The sequence below is a fragment of the Anneissia japonica genome, unplaced genomic scaffold, assembly GCF_011630105.1.
Source record: "Anneissia japonica isolate Jap-2015-1 unplaced genomic scaffold, ASM1163010v1 scaffold287941_len684077_cov200, whole genome shotgun sequence".
NCBI classification, from domain to species: domain Eukaryota; kingdom Metazoa; phylum Echinodermata; class Crinoidea; order Comatulida; family Comatulidae; genus Anneissia; species Anneissia japonica.
Window position 1 is genome coordinate 401767 of NW_022713799.1, and position 24687 is coordinate 426453.

At 32.0% G+C, this 24687-nt stretch overlaps 1 protein-coding gene across 6 annotated transcripts in view; it reads right to left on the minus strand.

Annotated features, from left to right (window-relative positions):
* LOC117108753 (AP-3 complex subunit delta-1-like) overlaps positions 1-24687 on the minus strand; it is a 43717-nt gene that overhangs the window by 13684 nt on the left and 5346 nt on the right. For 2 of the 6 annotated variants that reach the window (XM_033250886.1, XM_033250887.1), the window contains exons 3-18: positions 23933-24094; positions 22100-22207; positions 18851-18916; positions 18095-18298; positions 16840-16913; positions 15143-15192; positions 11580-11629; positions 6422-6470; positions 5833-5978; positions 5047-5195; positions 4406-4532; positions 3829-4011; positions 3068-3223; positions 2660-2805; positions 2276-2368; positions 1499-1725 (exon numbers count right to left, since the gene is read on the minus strand). In XM_033250886.1, coding sequence (XP_033106777.1) covers positions 1499-1725; positions 2276-2368; positions 2660-2805; positions 3068-3223; positions 3829-4011; positions 4406-4532; positions 5047-5195; positions 5833-5978; positions 6422-6470; positions 11580-11629; positions 15143-15192; positions 16840-16913; positions 18095-18298; positions 18851-18916; positions 22100-22207; positions 23933-24094 — 1990 coding nt within the window. Of the gene's footprint in view, positions 1-849; positions 910-1498; positions 1726-2275; positions 2369-2659; positions 2806-3067; positions 3224-3828; positions 4012-4405; positions 4533-5046; positions 5196-5832; positions 5979-6421; positions 6471-11579; positions 11630-15142; positions 15193-16839; positions 16914-18094; positions 18299-18850; positions 18917-22099; positions 22208-22578; positions 22687-23932; positions 24095-24687 lie in introns of all 6 variants that reach the window. The other 4 variants (XM_033250884.1, XM_033250882.1, XM_033250885.1 and 1 more) reach the window with 4 other exon arrangements.

Genomic DNA, 24687 nt, shown 5'->3' on the forward strand with positions numbered 1-24687 from the left:
AATCAAAAAAAAAAAAAAAAAGATTTTAAAAACCACACACACATGCAGCTTTGTGTAAAACATCAGAAAAATAACCCAAAAAAAGATCATTCTCAGCTAACCAAATAAAAAGCAAAGAAGTAGACAATGACATGGTTACCATTGATGAAAGGAAACAGAAAGGAAATGAAGAGGAGGTCAAAAGTGAAGTATTAACTAACTACTACTAACTACTGCATTTCTCATGCTTTGACATTTACTGAATTAAATATTTCAGAATACAAAAAAGGTAATGAAAATGTTCTGTGAACCATTAGCAAATATCACCATGGACATAAATAATAGTTAAAATGAGGCAAAGTTTCATCTATTCAAAGTATGAGAAATTTGGAGTTTTTAAAAAACACATTAAAAAAAAGGTTCATTAGACAAAAAAAAATATAAGTGTTGCCAAAGTATATAATAGTGACATTTGAACATCAGTGTCAACCAGATATTCTTTTTATAGGCCCAGGCTAGGCTTTTTGAATTATTAATTACAGCATTAAACATAATACCAATATTTTGGGCACCCTCTAGGTACAAACAAAATATATTTTTCATAAAGATGATAATATGTATTTTTAAATTTTTTGCTCAATTGATCTTGGGCTATACAAACACACTTTTTTGGCCTAAAAAAATAACAATATGAATAGTAAACATTGTTACTGAAGAAAATGCATTGACAAAAAAATCTTAAAAATGCGAGAAAAATCCACCATATTTTAGAATTGTATTCCCACCACAAAGACCTTTTGACCAACAAGAAACATGAATAAATTAAGGTTGGATAAAATACAGCAATTTGGAGCCCTCAACCAAGTATACCTCCAGGAATGAGCAGGCTTTGGCTGGATGCTGCTTCATCGATGCCATCTAGGCCACTTTCTGATAACAGTGAAGTGGAAATACAAGGTACATAATATTTTCACTATTAATTTTTGTGATTGAATTTAAAAATAGTTAGTAGCTGATAATTTAGACAAGGGGTAATGTTCCTGTTTCTTGTGCTGTACAGCCCGGTTAAAATCAGGACATCAATGCTGCTCGAATAACCCTTGCATGAGAGTTAGATGGGAAAGAATGGGTTATATCGAACACATGACAGCAGAATCCGAGTGTTGAGCATTTGGAAGAGATATAATGTTCCTGCTTCTTGCGCTGCTGACGAAGGTTCAAACCCTGCTATTGTCGGCTCCTCCTCAAATAACCCTCGTATGAGAGTTAGGTGGGATAAGGGGCAAAGGATCTGTTATATGTCGGTAATGCCACTGCACTGTGGCTGCTGCATGTTCCCTGGGGACCAGCCAAAACCTCCAATTTTATAAATTATTTGGAATTAAACAAAAAAAAGAAAATTTAATTTTTACTTGATTTTAGTTTCTAAATGAAGTTACATTACGAAAATGCAAGCATATAAAAAATAATAAAATAATTATTGGCCTAATTTATCTGACGACATATATTATTGACATACCTTTATTATCACCAGGTATGTGCAACGGGACACTCAGGTCGATCTTGGCAACGGGAATACCGTCAACATTTTCGGTGGCAAGGTCCTTCAGTCTTTTTTTCCTCTTCCTCGGTGATTCAAATTTCAGGTAGTGTGGATTACTAGCCTGCTCCTGCCGACGCGCGGTGCGGCGTTTCTCAAGTTCTTCTTCTGAGAGTTCCTCGTAATACTGTGTCTGGTGATTGACTCTGGAAACATAAACATGGATGTATTATCAGTTTGAATTATCTGTACATGCCTACTTTCAAAACACAAAGCAATATAAATAATATTTGACATTGGATTGGACATAGTCGTTGTAAACACCAAGGAGAGCCCACGAAAGTTTAGAAGAAGACTTATTTCTAGTGGGGTCCTTCTGGTGGTGATTGGGCAGTACACCGGGAGACAATTCCATACTCTTTGCTGAAGAGTGTACCGTTTAATGTGCACATGGGCCATAAATGCACACAGGACCAACAATTCTGATTTTATAAAGTGTCTACTCCAAAAACTCTAGACAATACCAAGGTTTCATGACTTACCTTTTGGCATCATGAATAAACATGATGTAAATGGTGACCTACCTATTAGCATCATGAACAAAAACGTGAGATTGATGGTGACCTATCTATTGGCATCATGAATTTATGAATAAACATGAGATTGATGGTGACTTACCTATTGGCATCATGAATAAACATGAGATTGATGGTGACTTACTTATTAGTATCATGAATAAACATGATTATGACTTACCTATTGGCATCATGAATAAACATGGTGTCGATGGTGACTTCATCATCAGAACTCTCAGATGGTGGCTCATTAATCCATTTATCAAGGTCCAACCTAAATTAACAAATTTAACAAATTTAAGTAAATTGTACGGTACAACTTTCAGATTTTAATTGTCAATACAGTACTATAGATAATACATAAAAAAAAAACAATACTTCTTTCTTTCAAACTTCTAGTATGCCACTACCTAACCATGGTGTTATTACCTAACCCTTTGGTACAACTTAAATAACAAATACCTTCCCTCTGGTACTGGTACTAGTACCTACCCCTTTGGTACTAATAACTACTCCATTAAAGGTACTACCAACTAACTCTCTGCTACAGTTAAGTACTACCTACCCCTCTGGTACTGGTACTTTCTTCTGGGCTTTTGGAGCCACTGGATTTAGCTCGTCAACAAACAAAGCTGCTAGTTCATCTCCAACAGATACCTCTTTCTCTTGAATTTTCTTGACATATTTCAGAAGTTGTAGTATAGTGCAAGCCTACAGAAGGCAGAGACAAACAAAAAATAACAATCTTTTGAACATCTTAAAAAGGGCAAATAGAATGGCAGGTGCGTGAATGACAGAGGATAAAATGGATAAAAGGATAAAAGAGGCAAAGAATGAGGTCAACAGTCAGTAGGATAAGAGAATGGTTTAGGAAAATCATTAACATCATATTTTCAGATTTACCGGACCTTTCATGTGTTCCTTTGAAAAAAAAAAAATGACGATATCTTTTAAGTACTGTAGAAATACTTACCCTCTCTTGGACTTCCAAATCAGCACTTTCTGAAAATACAGGAAGCTTATCCAATAGCAGTTGGGTTGCTTCAACACCCTTTTCATGATCATCATCTTCTTCGCATTTCTTCACTATTGCACTATATAACTTTAAGACATTTTGCACATAGACACTCTACAAAGAAAATATTATGCTCATTAGCAAATTGTCTATAGGAAAGTATTTTTGTCTAGTATCTAAAAGTGACTTGTTTTATCAACCAAATTATTATTTCATTAAATCAACTCCCAAACTAATGGTAATTTTTTTTTCATAATAACATCTTCCTAATCTAAATATTTTAGATTTTTAGCATCATGCTTCGAGTGACATTGGAAGGATACACAAACTAGCATCATTAAGTTGTTATTAGTAGGGCACATAAAGGTATGCTAGGATCAGCAGTGTACTTACATAATTTAGGTACATACGCACATCAGTAATTATGCCAGGGAGTAAATATACTTGCATCAGTAAGGTGCACATACTAACATAAGTAGGGTACATACATCAATATTGGTAGTGTACAGTACTTAAGAACAGCATCAGTAGTATATTTACACCCATATAAGTAGGATACACTACCAGCATCATACGTGTACTTATACAGGAATCAACAAGGTACACATTTAAGCATCAGTAATGTATTTATTCTGGTATCAGCTATGTACATTCACATAACAGCTACAGCAGTATGCTAGCATCAGTAGGGTATTTATATACGAGTGATTTGTTTATACCTGTATATGGCCAGGAAGATTGCTGACTCTTTGCTTGAGCATGTGGTGTAAGGTTGAGTACGGATCAACAAGATGTCCAGGGAACTCTCCAATAATCCAAGCAGCTGCATACAGAACCTCGCAACGACTGTTAGTCTGCATCGATGCACCGGACAATAAATGGAAGTTCTCCAGCAGAGATGCCTGGAAAGATAATCATGAAACATTTATTTCTCCTTATTCTGTATGTTGTATACATTTAAGAATGATCTTAGCAAACACTTTTTTTAAAGAGAAAAGAGAACAAGAAGCAAGCCTAGAGATTAATGGATAGATAACATAGCCACATGGATAGGACCAACCTAGCTACTCCAAACATTAAGGAAAACATTCAACAGAAGAGAGAATGGTGAACTATTTCATCAACAAATAACATAAAGAATACAAGGAAATTCTGATCTATGGACAAGTTGAAGGATATTTTATACAAAGTGCACAGCTGTTGAAAACTGATGACAATCAGTAAACAAATGTTAAGGCATCCTGTTATTGGCATTTGAATGTGGGTTTTGAAATAAAGAAATAAACATCTTATTACCATTTGGGAGACAGCAAATGGCCTGATGGCTTTGACTCGGATCGCTACATCTAACATCTGGGAAGCAATCAGACGTCCATGCTTTGTGCCTTCAATCCTGGTAAGTTCCACAAGGATGGCAACATACCTGTTAGGACAAATATAACAACAAACATAACAAATACATATACATTTATAATAGTTTTGTCACAACAGAAAATTATGTATTGTATAATGAACCATACACAGTGATTTGGAATGTAACGTATTGAATAAATAATTAAATGATTGACTGACTGATTGATCGATAGATTGATTGTTTGATTGACTTAATATAGGCTTTTATTACTTATGAATTCCAGGGTGTAAATTTTACTTAAAAATAAACTCTTGATCCCTACGCCTCATAATAAGACTTTACAATGCAACATGTGATTAATAGGCCTACTAATAGCCGAATTGATGTGAAAAAAAAACAATTAAAGGCCAACTTAGGTCTCTAATTTGAATAATAAAGATAATAGACATTTGCTAATTATGGACCACAGAAAAATGGTCTATATTTGGAGGTGGTCTTTAATTGGAAGGATCTTCAATTGGAGGGAGACTTATATTATAATTTACATTATAATTAGTTGTTATAATGTTCAAAAATTACATACCACTCAAAGTTGGTAATGTACTGGTAGTTGTTTTGACTACAAATCTGAATGATCTTTGCCAGGAGCTCGTCTCTGTATTGTGAGCCTTCAGCCTTGTCTACATGAATCATCAGCTTCTTCACAATCTCCATCAGATTTTTCTTTGAGACCTGATCAATGAATAACCAGAAAACATTATGATTTCAGACAAAGATAACTTTAAGGTGTGAGGGAGGCTACATATGATAAAGTGACTTTGGAGTGTGATAAATATGTTGAAACAATTATTTACAGTTGGTGGTCCTTTTGGTGGTGATTGGGGAGCACATTAACATGCACATGGGTCTTACAACATTTAAATATCTTGTCTGTAATGTTTACTAAATTAGGAAAAGAGAATAAAAACCTTGTATTACCATGCCATAAAATAAATCCAAGGCTCCGAGTCTAATAGAGTACGGGGTAGTTGCATACTTAAGGGCATTTTCAAGAGTCACAAATCAAAGTGTGTTTGTATCTATGACCAGGGTAATAATGCATAGTGCTTGAGACTTTCTATATAAAGTGCTAATAAATGCTAAGCATTATAATTATTTGACTGTAATGATTTTAAGTGAGTGAAAAGGGTAGGAAAAAATTAGGATAGGAGTATTTTGGTGGATATGTCGAAACAATTATTTACAGTGGGTGTTCCTTCTGGTGGTGATTGGGGAGCACATTAACATGCACATTGGGTCTTACAACATTTAAATATCTTATCTGTAATGTATACTAAATTAGGAAAAGAGAATAAAAACCTTGTATTACCATGCCATAAAGTAAATCCAAGGCTCTGAGTCTAATAGAATCATCTTTGTCATCTAAACATTCCAAGATGAGATCCTTATGGGACTGTACTGACTTGGGGTGAGTCTTCAATATCTTGCCCATTGCTAAAAGTCCCAGGTATTTCACTGAAATCACAAATCATATCTTATAAATGCATCCATATAATGATTGTATTAATATTATTATTAAATCATGAGATTTATAATGCACTCATCTTGACACTAGAGTGCTTGAAGCACTCCAGACTATTATAAACGATATCATCTTTCTAATGCTCTCTTGTTTCTAAAATCTGTTAAGTGCAATGGGCATCAATTTTTATATCTTTTATGAAATTTTATGATGAATATTTTGCTTACATTTTTACTTGGTTGCTACATAATTATTTGACAATTTAAAATTGAATTTCTAAGAGTACATTTTATTGCATCCTTTGATGTTACTTTCCTTGTACATTTTAAATTGTTTGAGACAAATAAATGAAATAAAACTATTAAAATGCTACTAGATGACCAACCAAATATATTCATTAATGAATTATGAATATTATTATTAATATAACACTCACAATTTTGATCAGAATCTTCAATTAGAATTCTAAGTTTCTGCACACAAAGCTGAAAAAGAAACAAAGGAAAGTGTAAAATACTGTACAGATATCAAATACTGTTGTTTAAAAATCTTTTACGATAAAAGCAAATATAACACTTACCTTAAAACCTGGCATTAATGAGTAAACCATTAATGAATTTGACATTATTGATTTACATTAATACTATAATTACAATCACTTCTGTAACATTGTGTTTTAATTAACATAAATGCTATCATAAATATTTGGATTAATTAACCTCAATATATTAAGTATTTTATTACTTTTATTTATGTGCGTGAATATATTGTGTATTGTGTACATAGCAATCAAATATTAGGTCATATTTGTGATTGGTTTTAGCAGTTAATATCATAATCTATTTGAGAATACTTGGAACTTCCCACGTAAGTGTTGGGTTTAAGTACATGCTACTTTCACCAATTGCTAGATACCCATTATATTTGTGATGAATTCTAGAAAATAATGAATAAATTTATTTTAATGAATAATCTACCAGGAAATGTTTTTCAGTATGTCATAGTGGTGGCTTATATGTTAGTTTGATATTGAGTGGGACTGAGAAACTGCTTTTTTAAATGTCAACCATAGATCATGGAAAGATGTTTTCTACAAACAACTGCACACAAGTGTCATTATTGACTACTGAGTATGTAGCTGCCTTCATCTTTAATATTAAGATGTACATTAAGAACTCTATGAAATGTAGTGGCATGAGCACGGTTGTTTAAAAAATTCTACAAAGCTAAATGTTAATATTCAAGCTATTTGGAATAACTTGTGATTTACTAAATTGTAATACAGATAATAATATATTAAGATAAAATGGCTGTTCTAATGAAAAATGGGAAAGATGCAAAAATATACCAAAAAATAAAGAAAACTAACTTTAAAAATTATGTTATTTAGCAATAATCTTAATGTATATAATATTAAAGTAATTATAATAATAATAGTAATGATAATGATCATAAATATTATTGACATATTAATAGCTTACCAAATATTAATAATACATTAATAATGTTATAGAATAATCATAACATATATTATTATCTGTTTTCAAGCAGAGCCTTAAATCACACCTTTTTCCTTTCTTTTTAATTTGTCTCTGTTTTCTGTTAATTTTTCACTTTTGTTGTTAGGATAGGCTAGCCCAGATGCCAACACTATTCGAGCACCTGTGAGTCATGTACCTGCTAACCACTGCTTGTCGGTGGTCTCAAATTGCAGGTGAACGATGCGATAGTGTTGGTTTCTTCTGCATTAGTCTGTTTCGGTTGTTTATTTTAGCTCGGTTTGCTTAGGTGACCCATTAGATTTTTTTTTCTGTTTTTCTGTTCAGTGCATAGAGACCATGTATTATATGCTATATAAGTCTCCACCCACGATAATTACCATTAGTGAATAATAATAACAAATGCTATAATAATGGCATTTATATAGCTTACTGATAAAAATAAAATTTAAAAAAAAATAAAAAAAATATTAATTTAATAGCAGTCAAAAAATAAATAAATAAATAATAATATAATTTTTTTATAATTTTTATAATTTTATAGCATGTTAAATAATAATACTAATACCTCATAATGCTGACTATTTATTTTATGTAGTAGTGTAGGAGCTATTGTTAGTTGCTTAAAAAACATTGTTTCAGATAATAAAGAAGCAACACTCTGACACTAATATTGTGTTAGTTACTAAGCACTAGCTTTTGCTGGCAGTTAATGACATCTTTATGAAGCTGGCATTGACTACCAGCAAAATCTAATGCTAAATAAAAAAGAACATGAAATCAGACTGCTACCTATACCACAAAAGTAATATTTAGATTAACATGGTTACACAACTACTATTATTATAATTACTAGTGTTATAAAAATATAAGTTTGTAAATATCATATGCACTAATAAAGTATTGGGTAAGCTAGTCTACATTACAAATTATCACTTATTCATAATGAGCACTTGCTTTAGGCTAAAAGATTATCATTATCTTATAAACATTTCTTTATTTCCCAATTGCCATGGTGATATAGCCTAGTATGACATCACAAATTGGTGTATGACATCACAATAGAGTGATTTAGCGATGGGTGTCACATGACCTAACTTGGGTGTTGGATATAAACAATCCACTGACACAGCGGTGTTTTACATGGAGATTGCTATCGTGGCTGTCCTTTGTTTATTGCTGTAAAGATCACCATAATTTCCAGTAAACTATACCAAATTGATTGGAAATTAAACTTTTGCCTTAATGGTTTGCTAATGCCGTAAAGGATACTGGCCGCAAACATTGAGATTTTTTGACAAATGTTAGGAAAAAAGTACACAAAAGAAAGAACAGAAGAAAATATTAGATACTGTTATATCACTTAGGATGGTATAACATGATAAATGGCACTGTCCAAACCAGTTAATACAGCCTCCAAAAATATAGTTAAACAGGTATTATGTAACAATAAATAAATCAATAAATTGCATTTATCTATTAATTTGGCTTGGTACATTTTTTGCATCACACCCATTCTTCACTTATTTTTATATTGTATTTTACTGCTATAGAGACCAATTAGACACAATACAAAGCAAACTGTAAATTTAATTGGATGATTCCTACTAATGAAATCCAACCAATTAAAGTCTTTATTTACAGTGTCTTATTAGTATGTGCAAGATTCCAAAGGTACTGATTGGATGTGAGGTCAATCTCTCTTGTTATGTTGAGTGGTGTCATATTTTTAGCTTGACATTCCAAGATAAAGAGATGAAATGCATAGCTTAATTAATTATATTTTCCACTAATCAAGGCACTACATTAAACCATTAATACTACTAATAATAATAATAATAATACTCAATTCAAGATTACTACAGAAAGGAAGTGGAATGAAAAGTAAATATCAGTCAATATTCTTCAAGATCAGTGGCATATCTAGGAGACTCAAAATGGTGAGCTGATGCGAAGTGGCGAAGGTGGAGTAGGGGCTCCATGATTAAGTCGGGGAATTAGGTTGCAAATTAAGGTAATATCAGATACTTCAGCAAGATTTTTTTTTTTTGCTTTCTGACATTTTAAATTAGGGAGCACCCTTTTATTTATTTCTTTTTTTTTGGGGGGGGGGGGTTAAACAGGTATTATGTAACAATAAATAAATCAATAAATTGCATTTATCTATTAATTTGGCTTGGTACATTTTTTGCATCACACCCATTCTTCACTTATTTTTATATTGTATTTTACTGCTATAGAGACCAATTAGACACAATACAAAGCAAACTGTAAATTTAATTGGATGATTCCTACTAATGAAATCCAACCAATTAAAGTCTTTGTTTACAGTGTCTTATTAGTATGTGCAAGATTCCAAAGGTACTGATTGGATGAGAGGTCAATCTCTCTTGTTATGTTGAGTGGTGTCATATTTTTAGCTTGACATTCCAAGATAAAGAGATGAAATGCATAGCTTAATTAATTATATTTTCCACTAATCAAGGCACTACATTAAACCATTAATACTAATAATAATAATAATAATACTCAATTCAAGATTACTACAGAAAGGAAGTGGAATGAAAAGTAAATATCAGTCAATATTCTTCAAGATCAGTGGCATATCTAGGAGACTCGAAATGGTGAGCTGATGCGAAGTGGCGAAGGTGGAGTAGGGGCTCCATGATTAAGTCGGGGAATTAGGTTGCAAATTAAGGTAATATCAGATACTTCAGCAAGATTTTTTTTTTGCTTTCTGACATTTTAAATTAGGGAGCACCCTTTTATTTATTTCTTTTTTGGGGGGGGGGTCGCACACACCTAGATACGCCACTGTACAAATCATCAAAGCTTTTACAACTATTGTGGTTTAATTATCGGGTAATCGGGCAAGATGATAATGTTGTAAAAAAAATATAATATATGATTCTGTATATATATAGTATTTTACACACTTTTTGTCCTTGTGTATGAGAGCAATGCTACTAAAGAATCATGCTATACACATGAAAAACCATTCACCAACCATAAGAATCCCATCAAGTGATTCAATGAAACCCACAAAAATGAAAAAAATTTAAAGGATTTGGATTTTCTTCAATTTGTACACATATGAATATGGATTAGAATACATATAAGATTAACTGAATTGACATTAATCAATATGGATTATACAAGATCAGCTGATAGGTTATGGAGATTAGGATTAACTAGACTGACATGAACCAGGATATAGAATGAAAAGTCTTGAAAACGGACAGATTTTTTTTTTTTTAAGTGTGAATTTCATGAGATGAGTAATTATTTACATGGTATTAAATACATATAAAAAGAATGATAGTTGCATAAAATTTAATGTATTATATATATAAAAAATATGTGATAAATTAATGTTTTACATTATATCAGCCTGTTAATGTAATAGGATTTGTGGCAAGTGAGGTTGTTAAAAAAGCAAGAAAACAATATATATAAAAAAAATCTCTGAAGATATAATCCACCCAACACTATCACTTGCCAAAGTACACATTCCGAAGTCTGGAAGGCTGTGAAAGTGTGACCAGATATATATATTCAAAGATTCATAAGTATTTTCATTCCACCATAAGAATATAATCAGAGAGAACAAGAGTTACTCTATAAAAATTTAAAATCACTTCAAGAGTTGGAAAGTTTTCTCAGAAAAGAGGTATGACACTAAAACCAGGAAGAGGAGGATAAATGATTTTGTTTCACTACCAATGTTGGGAGTTTTCAGATGCAATATTGTATTAAAATGATACAACACACATAAGCTTAGCAAACATGAGAATATTAAAGTACTTGATATAGCACTGACCTCTAGTGTCCAAGTATTCACCCACCTGGAATCAATCCAGCATGCTGCAGAATCTAAGTCTGTGCTTAATTTACTAGCATCATGAAACCCATCGTTTTACATGCAAACTAAGTATCATGCCTGCTAATCCGTCCCCTTAAGAAATGCTACAGTAGTTAGTGTTGGTGAATGAATGTTGGTGACAAGTGTGTGGTGATATACTTAGCTATCAGGCACGGCTTTCAAAAACAAACAACAACGCCCTCGCGGGACTTGCACATAATGATGTTATGTACCTGAATTGAGGCGGAGTGGTCAGGTATCCCTGAAGATAACGAAATTAAGACTGTAAGTTAAAAGAGAAGAAAAGAAGCTGGATTTAGGTAAATTTTCCGCAACCAGGGATACTATGCCGGGATCCGGAATACAGGAATCATCCACACCATTTTTTCAAGAAGCATCAGTACTAGCAGGCAGACAAAATGTAGCAAAATATTGGTGTCTAACATATTACATGATAATTAATAGTTAATTTGATAAAATTTTGAAAATTTTTATTTTTGATTGCTTCTTATGAGTGAGGATCCCTGATTGCGTGGTTCAGATTGCAACATCCAAGCGGAAATGGGAATTTGGTAAATTTGATGCAAAGGAAATTGGGGGTGGGGGTGGGGAGGAGGGGAAAACATTACCAATAAACGCATTTAAAAAATACCACACATACAATCTGCTATTGTATTCAAATAAAACAAATATTTACATTTAAAAATCAAAATAAACAAAGGCTTTATTAAGAAATTAACATTTTTAATATTAAAATAAAATAATTTTATAAACTATTTTCCCCACAAAATGTTGCAACCTGTTACCACTAGTCCATGATTACTTTAACATCATTTAACATTACAAAATTACCATAATAACATGCACAATATAGGGCAAAACTGTATAACAAAATAAACACATGTTTATGGTACACAGGAAAGCTGGCACACATTGAGCTATAGAGAATGAAATGCGACAAGACATGTACAACACATCATTTTTAATGACAATCAACTCCACCATTGATGATCAGTAGCAGCATCAAATGATCGCACAGAGCAGAGATAGATTCATCAGCCCACGCAAAGTGTGCAGGGCTTTAAATGACAAAAACATGTGACATGCCTGAATATGGTCAGTGATGACATCACATCATGACCATATATAGACTATATATAATAGGCATACAACATTTTTTTGTCGAAGACAATTTGATAGTGTTGCCCGAGCTTAAAATACAACACATTTCATAAAATATGAATATTTAGGCATAAAATAAATATTCAAATTACAAACAAAAATACATCACAAACTTTTGTAAACTATTATTTACATCATAATAGTCTACCTTATATGGCTTAGTATTGTATTACATTGGACAGTCTACTAACTAGTATGTTAACTATCATTTAAAATAATCTTTTGCTATATATAAAAATAAATTTGGACTCCTCTGGAAATAAGTCTCTCACTAGGGACTTAGAGGGTTATCAAAATACAGTAAAACGTCCATTTTATGTACCCCTTGGTACCAAGGGGTATTCATAAATTGAAAAATTTGTGAACTAGATCGGGTGTCGGTTTCCAATAGCTAGGCCTAGCTATCCCCTGCCATTGAGCACTGATAGGCCGATGACGGCCACGCCTAGCACGAACCGACATTGCAGCTGTGTGGTCTATTACGCTAGAGCCTACCTGAATTTATCTTCGATAAAAACAAAAAATTATTTTAATCGCTGGCATTCTTGCACTTAACAAAATATTATTTTAACTCTTATTCAACATCTGTATGTTTTATGGACCTTCTCTCGTGTTCTTTCTAGTTGTTAAATTGCCGCATAGTGTTGTTTACATGCATTTCGCTATCATATCTAGCATTCACGATGTCAATAATTTGCTGACCTCAAAACTCTCGTTCGTCATCATAAACATGTGCGCTCAATCCGACGACAAGTGCGTTGGTAGTTCGTTGTCCTAGTTTGGTTTATTACATTATCATAGTGATTATTATAAGATTGAACTACTAATAAATAAATACAAACTTGATTTTATTAAGAAAAATATACATTATCACTTTGTAAAACGTGCGCAATTGGACTTTTTTAACGGCAATAATTGGTCGATGATGGCATCGTCAGGAGCAAACACCATTCTTAAAATCGACGTTGGTAAAATTGACGTTTTACTGTTTCTCTATTTTGTTTGTTGATGTGTTTTCTTTTTTCTGTTTTATATATTTTTGTTTGTATGTACAGCTGAGATATTAAATAAATCAAATCAAAAATGAATGTGAATTTATAAATTATTGATAATTTCTCCTGATTAAAAGCTCCAAATTATCTCCTTACCATTAATGTCAAGTTCACATCTTTTGCTTTTATAAATTACATTATTATAGTATTTACCTTGAACTATTCAACTTCCACCTCACATTAGCATTATTGTCAATACATCTACTACATTTTCCGCAACTTTCTATTACTACTGTCTAAACATTATGCAATATGTCTAGCCCATCAATTCCTATGGGATGTAATCTAGAGCCATGCTTTAGTTTCACAATTATTAATGTAAGGTGATATATAAATCTAAATTATTATTATTATATTATCATATTATTAATAATATTAATTGGTTCTATTCAGAGATAATGGCTAAGAGCAATGTAAGGAGATAACTCAATACAAGAATACTATACCTCTACAATATGAAAATTATTATTATTATTATTATATATTATTATTATTTTATATTATTATTATTATTATTATAATATATCATATTATTATTATTTTTATTATTATTATTAATTGATGCTATTCAGAGGTAATGGCTAAGAGCCATATAATTAGATAACTCAATATGAAAATTTAGATTGAATTCAGTGTTATCCATCATTATATCACAAGAATACCAACAAACAACACTGATAATGACAACAAAACTGATACAGTAGAGCTTCAAATTTAAATACAGCTGCAACATAAGAGCAATTGGCAAATAATAAACCTACCGCATAATAAAAAAAAATTAAAAAGCAACAATACTGTAGCTACAGAAAGAAAACAGCAACAACTACGCAATCACCTTAAACAACAACCTGCTGATACGCTACCAACCTAATCACAAAAACCCAACATTTTATCATTATGGGCACATTTCAAATGAAGAAAATCATATTTAAGATAAACAAAACTAGGTAGGGTAAAATAAGATGTCATTTAACATTATTAACATTTTCACAAGAGTACAAACAGTATGCTAGGGGGGAGGGAGTAGACACATTTGTACACTCTTACATATGCATAAAAATGTTGATTCAAAATAACATGCAATATGTATAATAATAGTAAAATTATAATGTAACCATGGATACAATATTCATTTTTAATCATCCAAGAACATTGCTTTAGTTGACTTCACAAAAAAATGGAGAATAGTTTTGCAAAATTAACACTTTTTTGTACCCATTCAGAGGGCAGGGAGGGTGTACCAAAAAAGAGTACTGTTTGTACACTTGTGAAAATGTTAATAATTGCGAACAACCCCTAAGCATTCAACAGAGGAACAAAATCTTAAAAACACTCATTTATAATTTCTATACTTTTTAACATGACCTCTTTCATATAAGCAGTTGAAATATTTTTAATAATCTTAAAATTCTTAACATATTTCACAAGAGAAAAAGCGTACTAAAAAGAAAGTTGGTCAAAGGGCAGGAATTACAATTCATGAGTGTGATCAAAGATATTGCTGTTTCTATTGAAATGGTGGGTACTTAAGAATGACTTAATGGGGGCAAGTTAACACTTACCTGCTATCACAGTGTTGATGCATTCGTACAGTAGAGACATGGCTGATGTACTACATAAAGAACAAGAAAAATAAAAGCAGTTTAACAAAGTTTTCAGGTTTGAATTATTGAGAGTGAAGTTCCACATTAGGCCGAAAAAAACAATCTGTTGTGTTGCCCTCCGCGACCGACCGAAATTTTCCAAAATAACGGTTTAGCACTTTTTTGTTCAAGTACAAATTCGAGAAATATCACTTCCAAAATTAACATTTAGAACATAAAATCTAAAACAGACATGTATTTTTATCAAAATCGGGCCATAAATGGATGCGTAAATTCAGTAAAATAGAAGGCATAATTTTGAGAACCGAGCATGACGATATATGCACACAGCATCGGATCTCTCGCACTGAGCTGTCAATCCACGACCAGATCTAGGCCTAGCCTTTTCTTTACTACTGTACAACTAGTCGTTGCTTGAATCAAGAATCATATTCATTACCTTACAGTATATTGGACAATAAATAAAAACAGGCTTAGGTCTAGCATCACTTTAAAAAACCGGTACATAGCTAGACTTTTTCGGCTCCGTCACGGTTTTAGGCCAACCATAAACAAAATATTTTTCTCTTTTTTTTTCTTTAAACCAATTTATTATTGTTAAATTTATTTCAATATACACTTGGTTAGTATTTATTCCGTCATTACTTGGAATATTTTTTGTTTGGCAAGCTTGCCATGGTTCTACTGTGGTGCCTACAAGCCCTTAGGTCAGGGTCTTCAAAATAAGGACTGCAGTTTCAGGCCTATCCTATTTCAGTTATAATAAAAAAATAAATTAAAAAAAAATCCAACCGACCGACCCAGGATCTCGATTTTTTCCATTTAAGGGCAACAAAACATTTTTTTTTTTGGCCTTATGATGACCAGTATGATGATGACATCAATCAATCAATCAATCAATCAATCAATCAATCAATCAATCAATCAATCAATCAATCAATCGACACTGTATATTCAATCGGCAATGTATTTTCTTTCTCTGCTTCATCTCTCTGGAATGGCAAACACTCTAGAATCATTAAAGCTGAAATTCAAAACATTTAAATCTAAAGTCAACAACATTACTGCTCTTGGCATACTTTATACACCTTTGATAATTGTTTTTTTTCCATTTAAACTGGCACATTAAAAAAGTTTGTATATCATTATTGTAAAATTAAATGCTTTAAATGAACAAATAATACCAACAGAACAATAACATACAATACATACACTCTTTTAAGAAGCAAAGTATGTACAGCAATACTTAAACCTAAAAATAGCATGTCTTACATCACATACAAGCACTCTCATGTACCAGAGTAATAATAATAATTTGTTCAACAACACAGACACACTCTAATAATAATAATGTGTTCTCACAACATATGCCAGATGTGAAAGGCAAAACTCAACATGCTTAAAATGGTACAAATGATAAATAGATGAATTACGGGCAGAAATAGTTAAACTACACGAATGTGAATTTTTTTACTATGATTTTATGATTAAAATTAAATTTGCTACATTTTCATGAGCTATTTATTAGATTTTATAATATCAAAATGTTTAATCATTAACCTTAATTTTATTTTATTTATTGCTTTTTTGATACTTGGCAGTGTAATAATTACTAAATAAAAATAAAATGAAAAAAACATTTATGTATGGCCTACCTGTGGATGAGATTTGTTAATGGCTCGATCAACTTCTTACCCAATCTGGGCTCTAGTGGAGTCAATGCACCAAACTGCAAAACAACACATTAATTAAGCTGAAGAACAAAAAGCATGATAGAGGAACATCTCATTTACCAATAATGAATATTAAGAAATAAATTCCCATAAATAAATACAGCTGAACATGCATAAGTCGTATCCAAAATGCCATTGTAAAATTGTTCGACTTAGATAAAATTTGAGTTTCAGATTGTTAATTAATATAAAACAGAATTTGGCATGTAGAATAAGTTTGAAATTATTTGAGTTTGGCGAAGTTCAACTGTATTTCATTTCATATTTTCTTATGCTTTCACTGGTATTAGAATATAAATATATTTGTTTTTATTTTTACTATATACTACACCGTATTTGGCTTGATTAATTATATTTCAGCAGACAAATATCTCCTCGGGGAACACATCAAATCAAAATACTAGAGCTACATACAGAAATATCAGGAGTCGAGATTGTCCCTAAATATTAAGCTGAAGATGATCCCTTAAATGTATCAGTATTGATAATCAACTCATATATGAACTAAAAATATTGTGCAATAACTGAATATAAAAACACTACATTATGTGTGTGCTTGGTTGTAAAATGTGGAAAATTAATCAGCATTATCTCATTTTATTGGAATGGTTGGAAAATTGTTTGCAACACTTGAAGATGACATTATGGATGAATTCTGCTTGGCTATTTACTTACAGTAGGATAATTATATCATTTCATCAATTTGCTGATTAAACATTGAATAACCTCATTAATTTAGTTTCTTACTAAAAGGAATGCATTATCCAATAATTGATTTCATAGCATTAAATATCTAATTGTTGCCAACATAAGAGAATTATCATGGATGCAAAGTGTGTACTGTATGTTAATATACAGTAACAGATTCTCACTAGATTCATATTATTATTAAAGAAAAAAATTAAATGCTAAGGTTCTAAAAACAAAAGAATTAAAAAACAAGATGCAGTTGCAATAGTAAAGATTATTTTAACAATGAAAATAATTATTATATTAATTATTTTTACAATCTAAATTAAATGGATATATATGTAATATTCATTATCAAGAAAATTAATATGCATTATAAATTTAACAAATTAATATTCATTATAACAGACATATAATATAATTAATAGAATATTTAAAAGAGAACATAGATAATTATAAAAAAATAAATAGTAATAATAATAATTACCAATTTGATAATCTTAATGAGCATCCAGTTGTTTGTTGAACTTGTCATAAGCTTGAAGAAAAGTGGCGCGAGTGAGAGGTAATTTTTGGGGTTTTTGCGGGCAAGTTCGCAAATGACGTTCACAGCTGCTGACTGGACACCTGGATCCGGATCCTCAAGCTTTTCCTTCAGACGTGGAAAAGCCGGCCTTAATGCCTCCGGGAACTAAAGATAACAATAGTATTTAAACTGGATTTCATAAGCTCTACCTATAATATTAAATGTTGTATGGCGTACCCAAATATGGGCATGACGATGTCATATTACACCCAAATATGGGCATGAGGATGTCATATTACACCCAAATATGGGCATGATGATGTCATACTACACCCAAATATGGGCATGATGTCATATTACACCCAAATATGGGCATGAGGATGTCATATTACACCCAAATATGGGCATGATGATGTCATATTACACCCAAATACGGGCATGATGTCATATTACACCCAAATATGGGCATGAGGATGTCACATTACACCCAAATATGGGCATATCACATTTATTTGTCACATAAGTTTGATAGTATTGACAAAACTTAATACTAGAAACAAAAAAAAACAAATATTAAAATTCAACAAGATATATATAAAATAAAAGCGATATAAAATAAAATCCAACATCTTACAGAATATTAAATTTTTAAAATGTACATATTATGGATGTAACCTTGTTATTCTGTTATTTTGCTCATCAAATATTGTTACTTACCTTCAAAAATATTTTGTACATAAGGAGGACAGCTTTTTTCCTCACATACGGCCTTGTTGATGCCATCTGCAGAAAACCATTTAGATTATAATAAAGCATTTCAAAAACATTTGACAAAACATTAAAACCTAAATTTAAACATTCCTAATTTATGCTAGTCAATCTGATTGGAAACTAATTCATTATTTATATGTAAATGGAAGGAATATAAAAGCATGCACTTTTTATACTATATTTTATAGTTTATTATATTTTTTTTACAATGACTGTTTAGTATCAGATGTTTCAATGACAACACTTCTGTAATGTAAATTTTTATTTCGTTAAAAACTGGACATTATATATAAGGTTCTCAGCTGGAATCTTGTTTGTAAAATAGCTATACTCCATTAACTTTTTCTTTTTTTTTTTAATCATAGCTTTTAAAAAATATGTTTTCAACTCATTATAAAGTACAGATTTCAATCAATTGAAGTAAAGGTTTTAATTTTGTAAAAACAACATTGAATTTGTGTGTGTAATACATGAGAAAGAAAAATTTAAATGAGAAAAAAAACTTATAGAATAGAAAGGACAGAGATGACATTACATTTTCCCAGTCTTATCACACATTCCATTAGATTTTAAGAATACAAATAAGCTGTAATGATATTATTACATTAATAACAACACTAAATATGCAATCGAAAAGTACACTTCACATAAGTAAATCATGCATATTCATAATCACATTTCATGCATATTCATGAGAAAATTAAATAAGATAAGTACAAAATTTAAGTAATGAACAGGTGGAATGAAGACAATTTAAAATGTGAACAGGCACTACATATGTTAGTAGATCTATGTCAACATATATTTTTATAATTAAACAAACTTCGTAGTTAGTATTAATAATAATACATTATAATCAAATACTCCACTTGGAATCTATTACTTGATTAGAATTACTGTAAGTAGGGGAAGTCCCACATGATTCTGTTTTAACAAATAAATGAAAGTTCTAAAAAAATAACTCTATTACATTGTGCCTAACAGCGTTTGATATCAAGAGCATTAAATACATATTTATTTGATGATTCTAAATGAAAATTGTGGATTGACAAGGGTTTATGAAACACACTGAGACTGCAGTATATTTCAGATTTCGCTGAAGCACTGAGTTTACAGCATTATTATCTGCGACAAATATAGATGAGCTTATAATTCAGATTGGATTGATGTCCATTATTGAAAGATAAACACTGACAGACACATTAAATGCCTGTGTATTGTATCAGCAAATAGTACTGGCCTCGATCTACAGATGTAGGTCTATTCATTGTGACACACATATATTGCTAAAATTCCTTAAAATAAAAAATAATAATAAAAACAACAGAAACACAAATAAACCAAATAACAACAGCATTACCAGTACAGCAGAACCAGTCATTATTATCAGCATTTCTATCATTACCTGCCTTTACCAGCCATGAATACTTTATTTCATTAGCATTACATCATCAGAATCATTATTATTGCTATCACATTGTCATCTTAACTCTGAACTGGTTGTGAAACCTGCTACTACTTATTCAATAAAATATTTACAAAAAGTTACTATAAATAAACAAAATACTATATTAATATCTAATGTTCAGAAGAACATATATTTTGGCTATAGTAAGCCAAACCATGTTGAGATGGCCTCAGTGCACAGGACTCTCACAGTAGATTATGAACAGTTTATTTGAGAAAAACTTTACCCAGACTCTCTATAGCGTGTGCATACAGTCCTTTGATCTTTACTTTGACATCGACAATCTGATACTAGTTGCGAGTACAGACGTCAATTATTAGTCTATGCGTGCCATACGTTTTATGGTGTTAGTTACTATTTTATTAATTTTGGGTACTTCGCAATGTCTGTTATCTGATTTCTTTTGACTGCGAGCTTGTTACATGGTTCTATAAACTGCAATTTGATAAATTGTGAAAATTGACCAAGAAAATGAAAAGTTATAACAATTGAAAATTTACGAATTTTATAAAATTTCATGTTCTTGTGTAACATTAAACTGTCTGACTAAGGTGCATAAAACGAACATTTGAGTAGATACAGAACATTTATTAATTTTTTCTGCAGAGTGAGTCATGAACGACAATACACCACAATATCGGTAAAATTAATGTTGAAATGAAGAATATAATTTCAGTCTAATTTTAGTGCAAAATATCATTAGGCCTTTGTAATCACCGCACGACGCGCGATTATCATGGCAACTGACACGCGCGTGGGTAAATCGTCACATACACTGACGGTTTATGGTTTGGTTGCTATGGTTTTTGTGATGTTCAGCGTGTAGGGATGCATGTGCGCCTAGAATGTCGATGCCAGAGTTATAACCTTTGATGTCCCGAGATGTGCGTCCTTCTGTTGAATTGCCTTGTTCAGACTGCCAGCAACAATCAGCAGACAGCGTCACATCGTTAAACGCTATCAGGGAGTAGAGTTGGATTTGTCAGCCTTAACGCAGTGAGTTCCCGGCTTAAGACATTCTCATAGCATTCAGTTGCTTATACTAACTGAACCATGAGATCAAAATCGTCTACCTATTTTTTCATATCGAGTCATGTGTATAAGACACTGCATTTAGGCTCATATACAGTATGCTATGGTTTTAGTTTCAATATAATCAGCTTATAATTATTTCTCGTGTAAGTTGTCTTAGAAAATGAAATTTTTAAGCAACACCTCATATGATGACAATGCAGATTCAAGTGCATGGTATGAATGCAAATGTAGGGAGTAATAGCGATGAATGGAAGAGCTGTTGCATTCATAGCTTGTGAAGTTCATGGCATGGGCATGCATTATATTTCCTCATTTATATTAAAATTATTTTCTCACTCATGCAAATATGACATTTTAAAATAGGAGCAATATATGATGTTCTATAAAAATCTTAATATGTAATGTAGTATGTAGCTAAAACCAATGAAAATCAGATGAAAAACAAAACCATGGAATAGTTATAAAATTTTGAATATTAATATTATAGGTAATGATGAATGAACTTGATTATAAATTTATACTGGAACCTAAAATGTCAACAAAAGCTACAACAAACAAGATTCAGCACCTGATATAAAGACCTACTATATGTCCTCACCAAGGAATTGGGTTAATTTCTTAACCCCCCGCTCCCACCCCTAGCATACCATGACCAAATTAATAATCCATCCCAAGAGGGCGCACCTACTCACCAGTGTCATTAGATCATTGGCCAAATCACGGGCCAGGTCAGGGGAGATAAAACATGCAAGACCGCTCATTGCCACCCCTGCATCATACTGCTGAAAACTGTTAACATCCTGAAGTACAGTAGAGACTATGTATTACTAAGCATGCAAAAACATACAAAAGACATGGATGACTATTACACACCAGGACATATGCACGTCACAACTAGAAAACACAACACAGACATCACTGCCATTATTCATTTACTGTTCATAAAATATATAATCCATTTTTATTTTACATGTTGGATGAAGATGCCATTTTCCATAAAATATTTAATTCAATCATCAAAATTGATAGTTTACCAAAATTTGTTCTTGTTTTCGGAGTCTGTCACATGTTTACTAGTTTTCTGACATGCATTTACCAGAGGAATGGACAACAATATATTCCAAAAGGGACATCTTTAGCATGCTGCCCTCATCATGGGCACTTGACTTACCAAACCCATGATGTCATTGGCTAGGTCACGAGCAAGGTCAGATGTCAGGAAGCAAGAAAGGCCATTGAGGGCCACGGCAGTATCGTACATTTGTTGGCTGCTTAATTCCTGGAAGATAGCTCACTCATTTGTGCAACTGCGTACAACAGTTGCTTGTCATGTCCCGCATACCCACCCTACGGTTTGTCCCATGGGTATCACATGAAAATTCAGCCATATTGATCAACTTTAATAACTATAATCATTCTCATACATATAACAGTTTATCAAAAGCATTATAAAACATGGCATTTATATATTCAGCTTCTTAAGATATAAACTTGGAATGAGCTTGTTATGCTTATTTATTCAAGCAAGAATTTATACTTGACTGAATCTATTACAAGTATAATGTTGGGCAGTACCCGCTCCTACTTGCAGATCGGATTCAACACTAGAAACTTTATATAAGGCGTTTTAAGGCCAACACAGACAGCGTTGGCCGACGCAGCCCGACGCGATTTATCATCGGGGACAGTCTTAAGCCGTCGTGAGAAATATTAAACACGTTTAATATTCTACTACGCGACTGCCCCCGACGCACACCATCGCGTCTGCGTTCAACTCACACAGAGCCGACGCGACAACAAATCGCGTCGGGCTGCGTCGGCCGACGCTGTCTGAGTTGGCCTTTAGCGAACCCACAGCCCACCAATACTGATGATCTTGAATAAAAATAAAATTTTATTTTTCACCAATTAACATACTAACCACCCCCCCACCAAAAAATAGAAATTTCAGAAAAAAATAAAAGTTTTGTTTTATTTTTATTACGCCGCCGATGCCTTTAAATTTCCAAATATAAAATGTATATTTCTTCCTAATAATTTAAATTTAAAGCATTAAATCATTCCTATTACTACACTGTTTATATTCACCAATAAAATTTTATTTATATTTTTTCCTCTGTCTCGTTCTTTTTGGTAAAATTCTTTGCTAAATAAAAACCAGATTTTTATTTGTATTTTTTTTCAGCCCTCCTCTGACGATCTTTAAAAAAAAAAGTAAAACAAGGTATAAAAAAAGTCTTGCTTAAGCACGAGCTTGGTCCCAACCAAATTACTCACTTTTATAAAAATTAACAAAATTACTTCTTTTCTCAATATTAATTTCTTTAAATGATTGAAGCTCCAGCGCAGATTCTCATATTAAAATTATTATGACTTCTCTTAATGTTTAAAATGAAAATTTTATTAAATTTGTATACCATTATGGACCTAAGTAATCATGCCTACAATGGCTGTATTTATAACAATGATATTTTCTTTTCATTATCCATTTTTATTACTATCATAATTCAACTGTTTTTGCTTACCTTGCGGATCATGTTAGTTGTAAGCATGAGGACATCAGTGCCTTCGTGAAAACTCTGCGAGGCTGCTAGGTAGCCGATACGCTTGAATGTGAACTTGGGGGAGCTCATCACCTCAATCACATTGAAGGCTGCCCACGAGACATCATAGCCAAGAAGTTGGAGCTAAAAAAATATTGTAAAATAAAAGACAATCTAATATTATACACAGACTTCTTTTATTTTGTTTGTCATCCATTTAAATATGGTGGAATCTGCCTCTAACATTAGGAAAGAGACATGTTCCTGTAAATCTTCAATTCATTTAACTGTATATTTTTAAAGTTATTAGAGAACAATAATTACATTTTTCCAGAATTTTTTACTAATTAACAAAATTAAATTACTATATGTTACACTGGAATAATATACAGTACAAACACAAGAACAAAATACTGGGAAACAACAAATAAATATCCTATGATCATTGTACTGGCAAAAATAATTAAGAGAAACATAATCAAGAGGAACATATTAAAGCACACACAATCATAAATGTCACCTCATTTACCGCCATCTAATCATCTTCATGGTTCTAGACCACAGGTGGGCAAAGTGCAGCCCGCGGGCCATATGCGACCTGTCAGCGATTTTTTTTTGCGGCCCGCGACAATGAATTAAAAACACTATGTTTGCGGCCCGCCAATCAAAATTTTGAAAAAAGTAACATTAAAACTGAGAATAAAGGTGATGTGAAAGTAGTGATTGGAGGTTTTTGG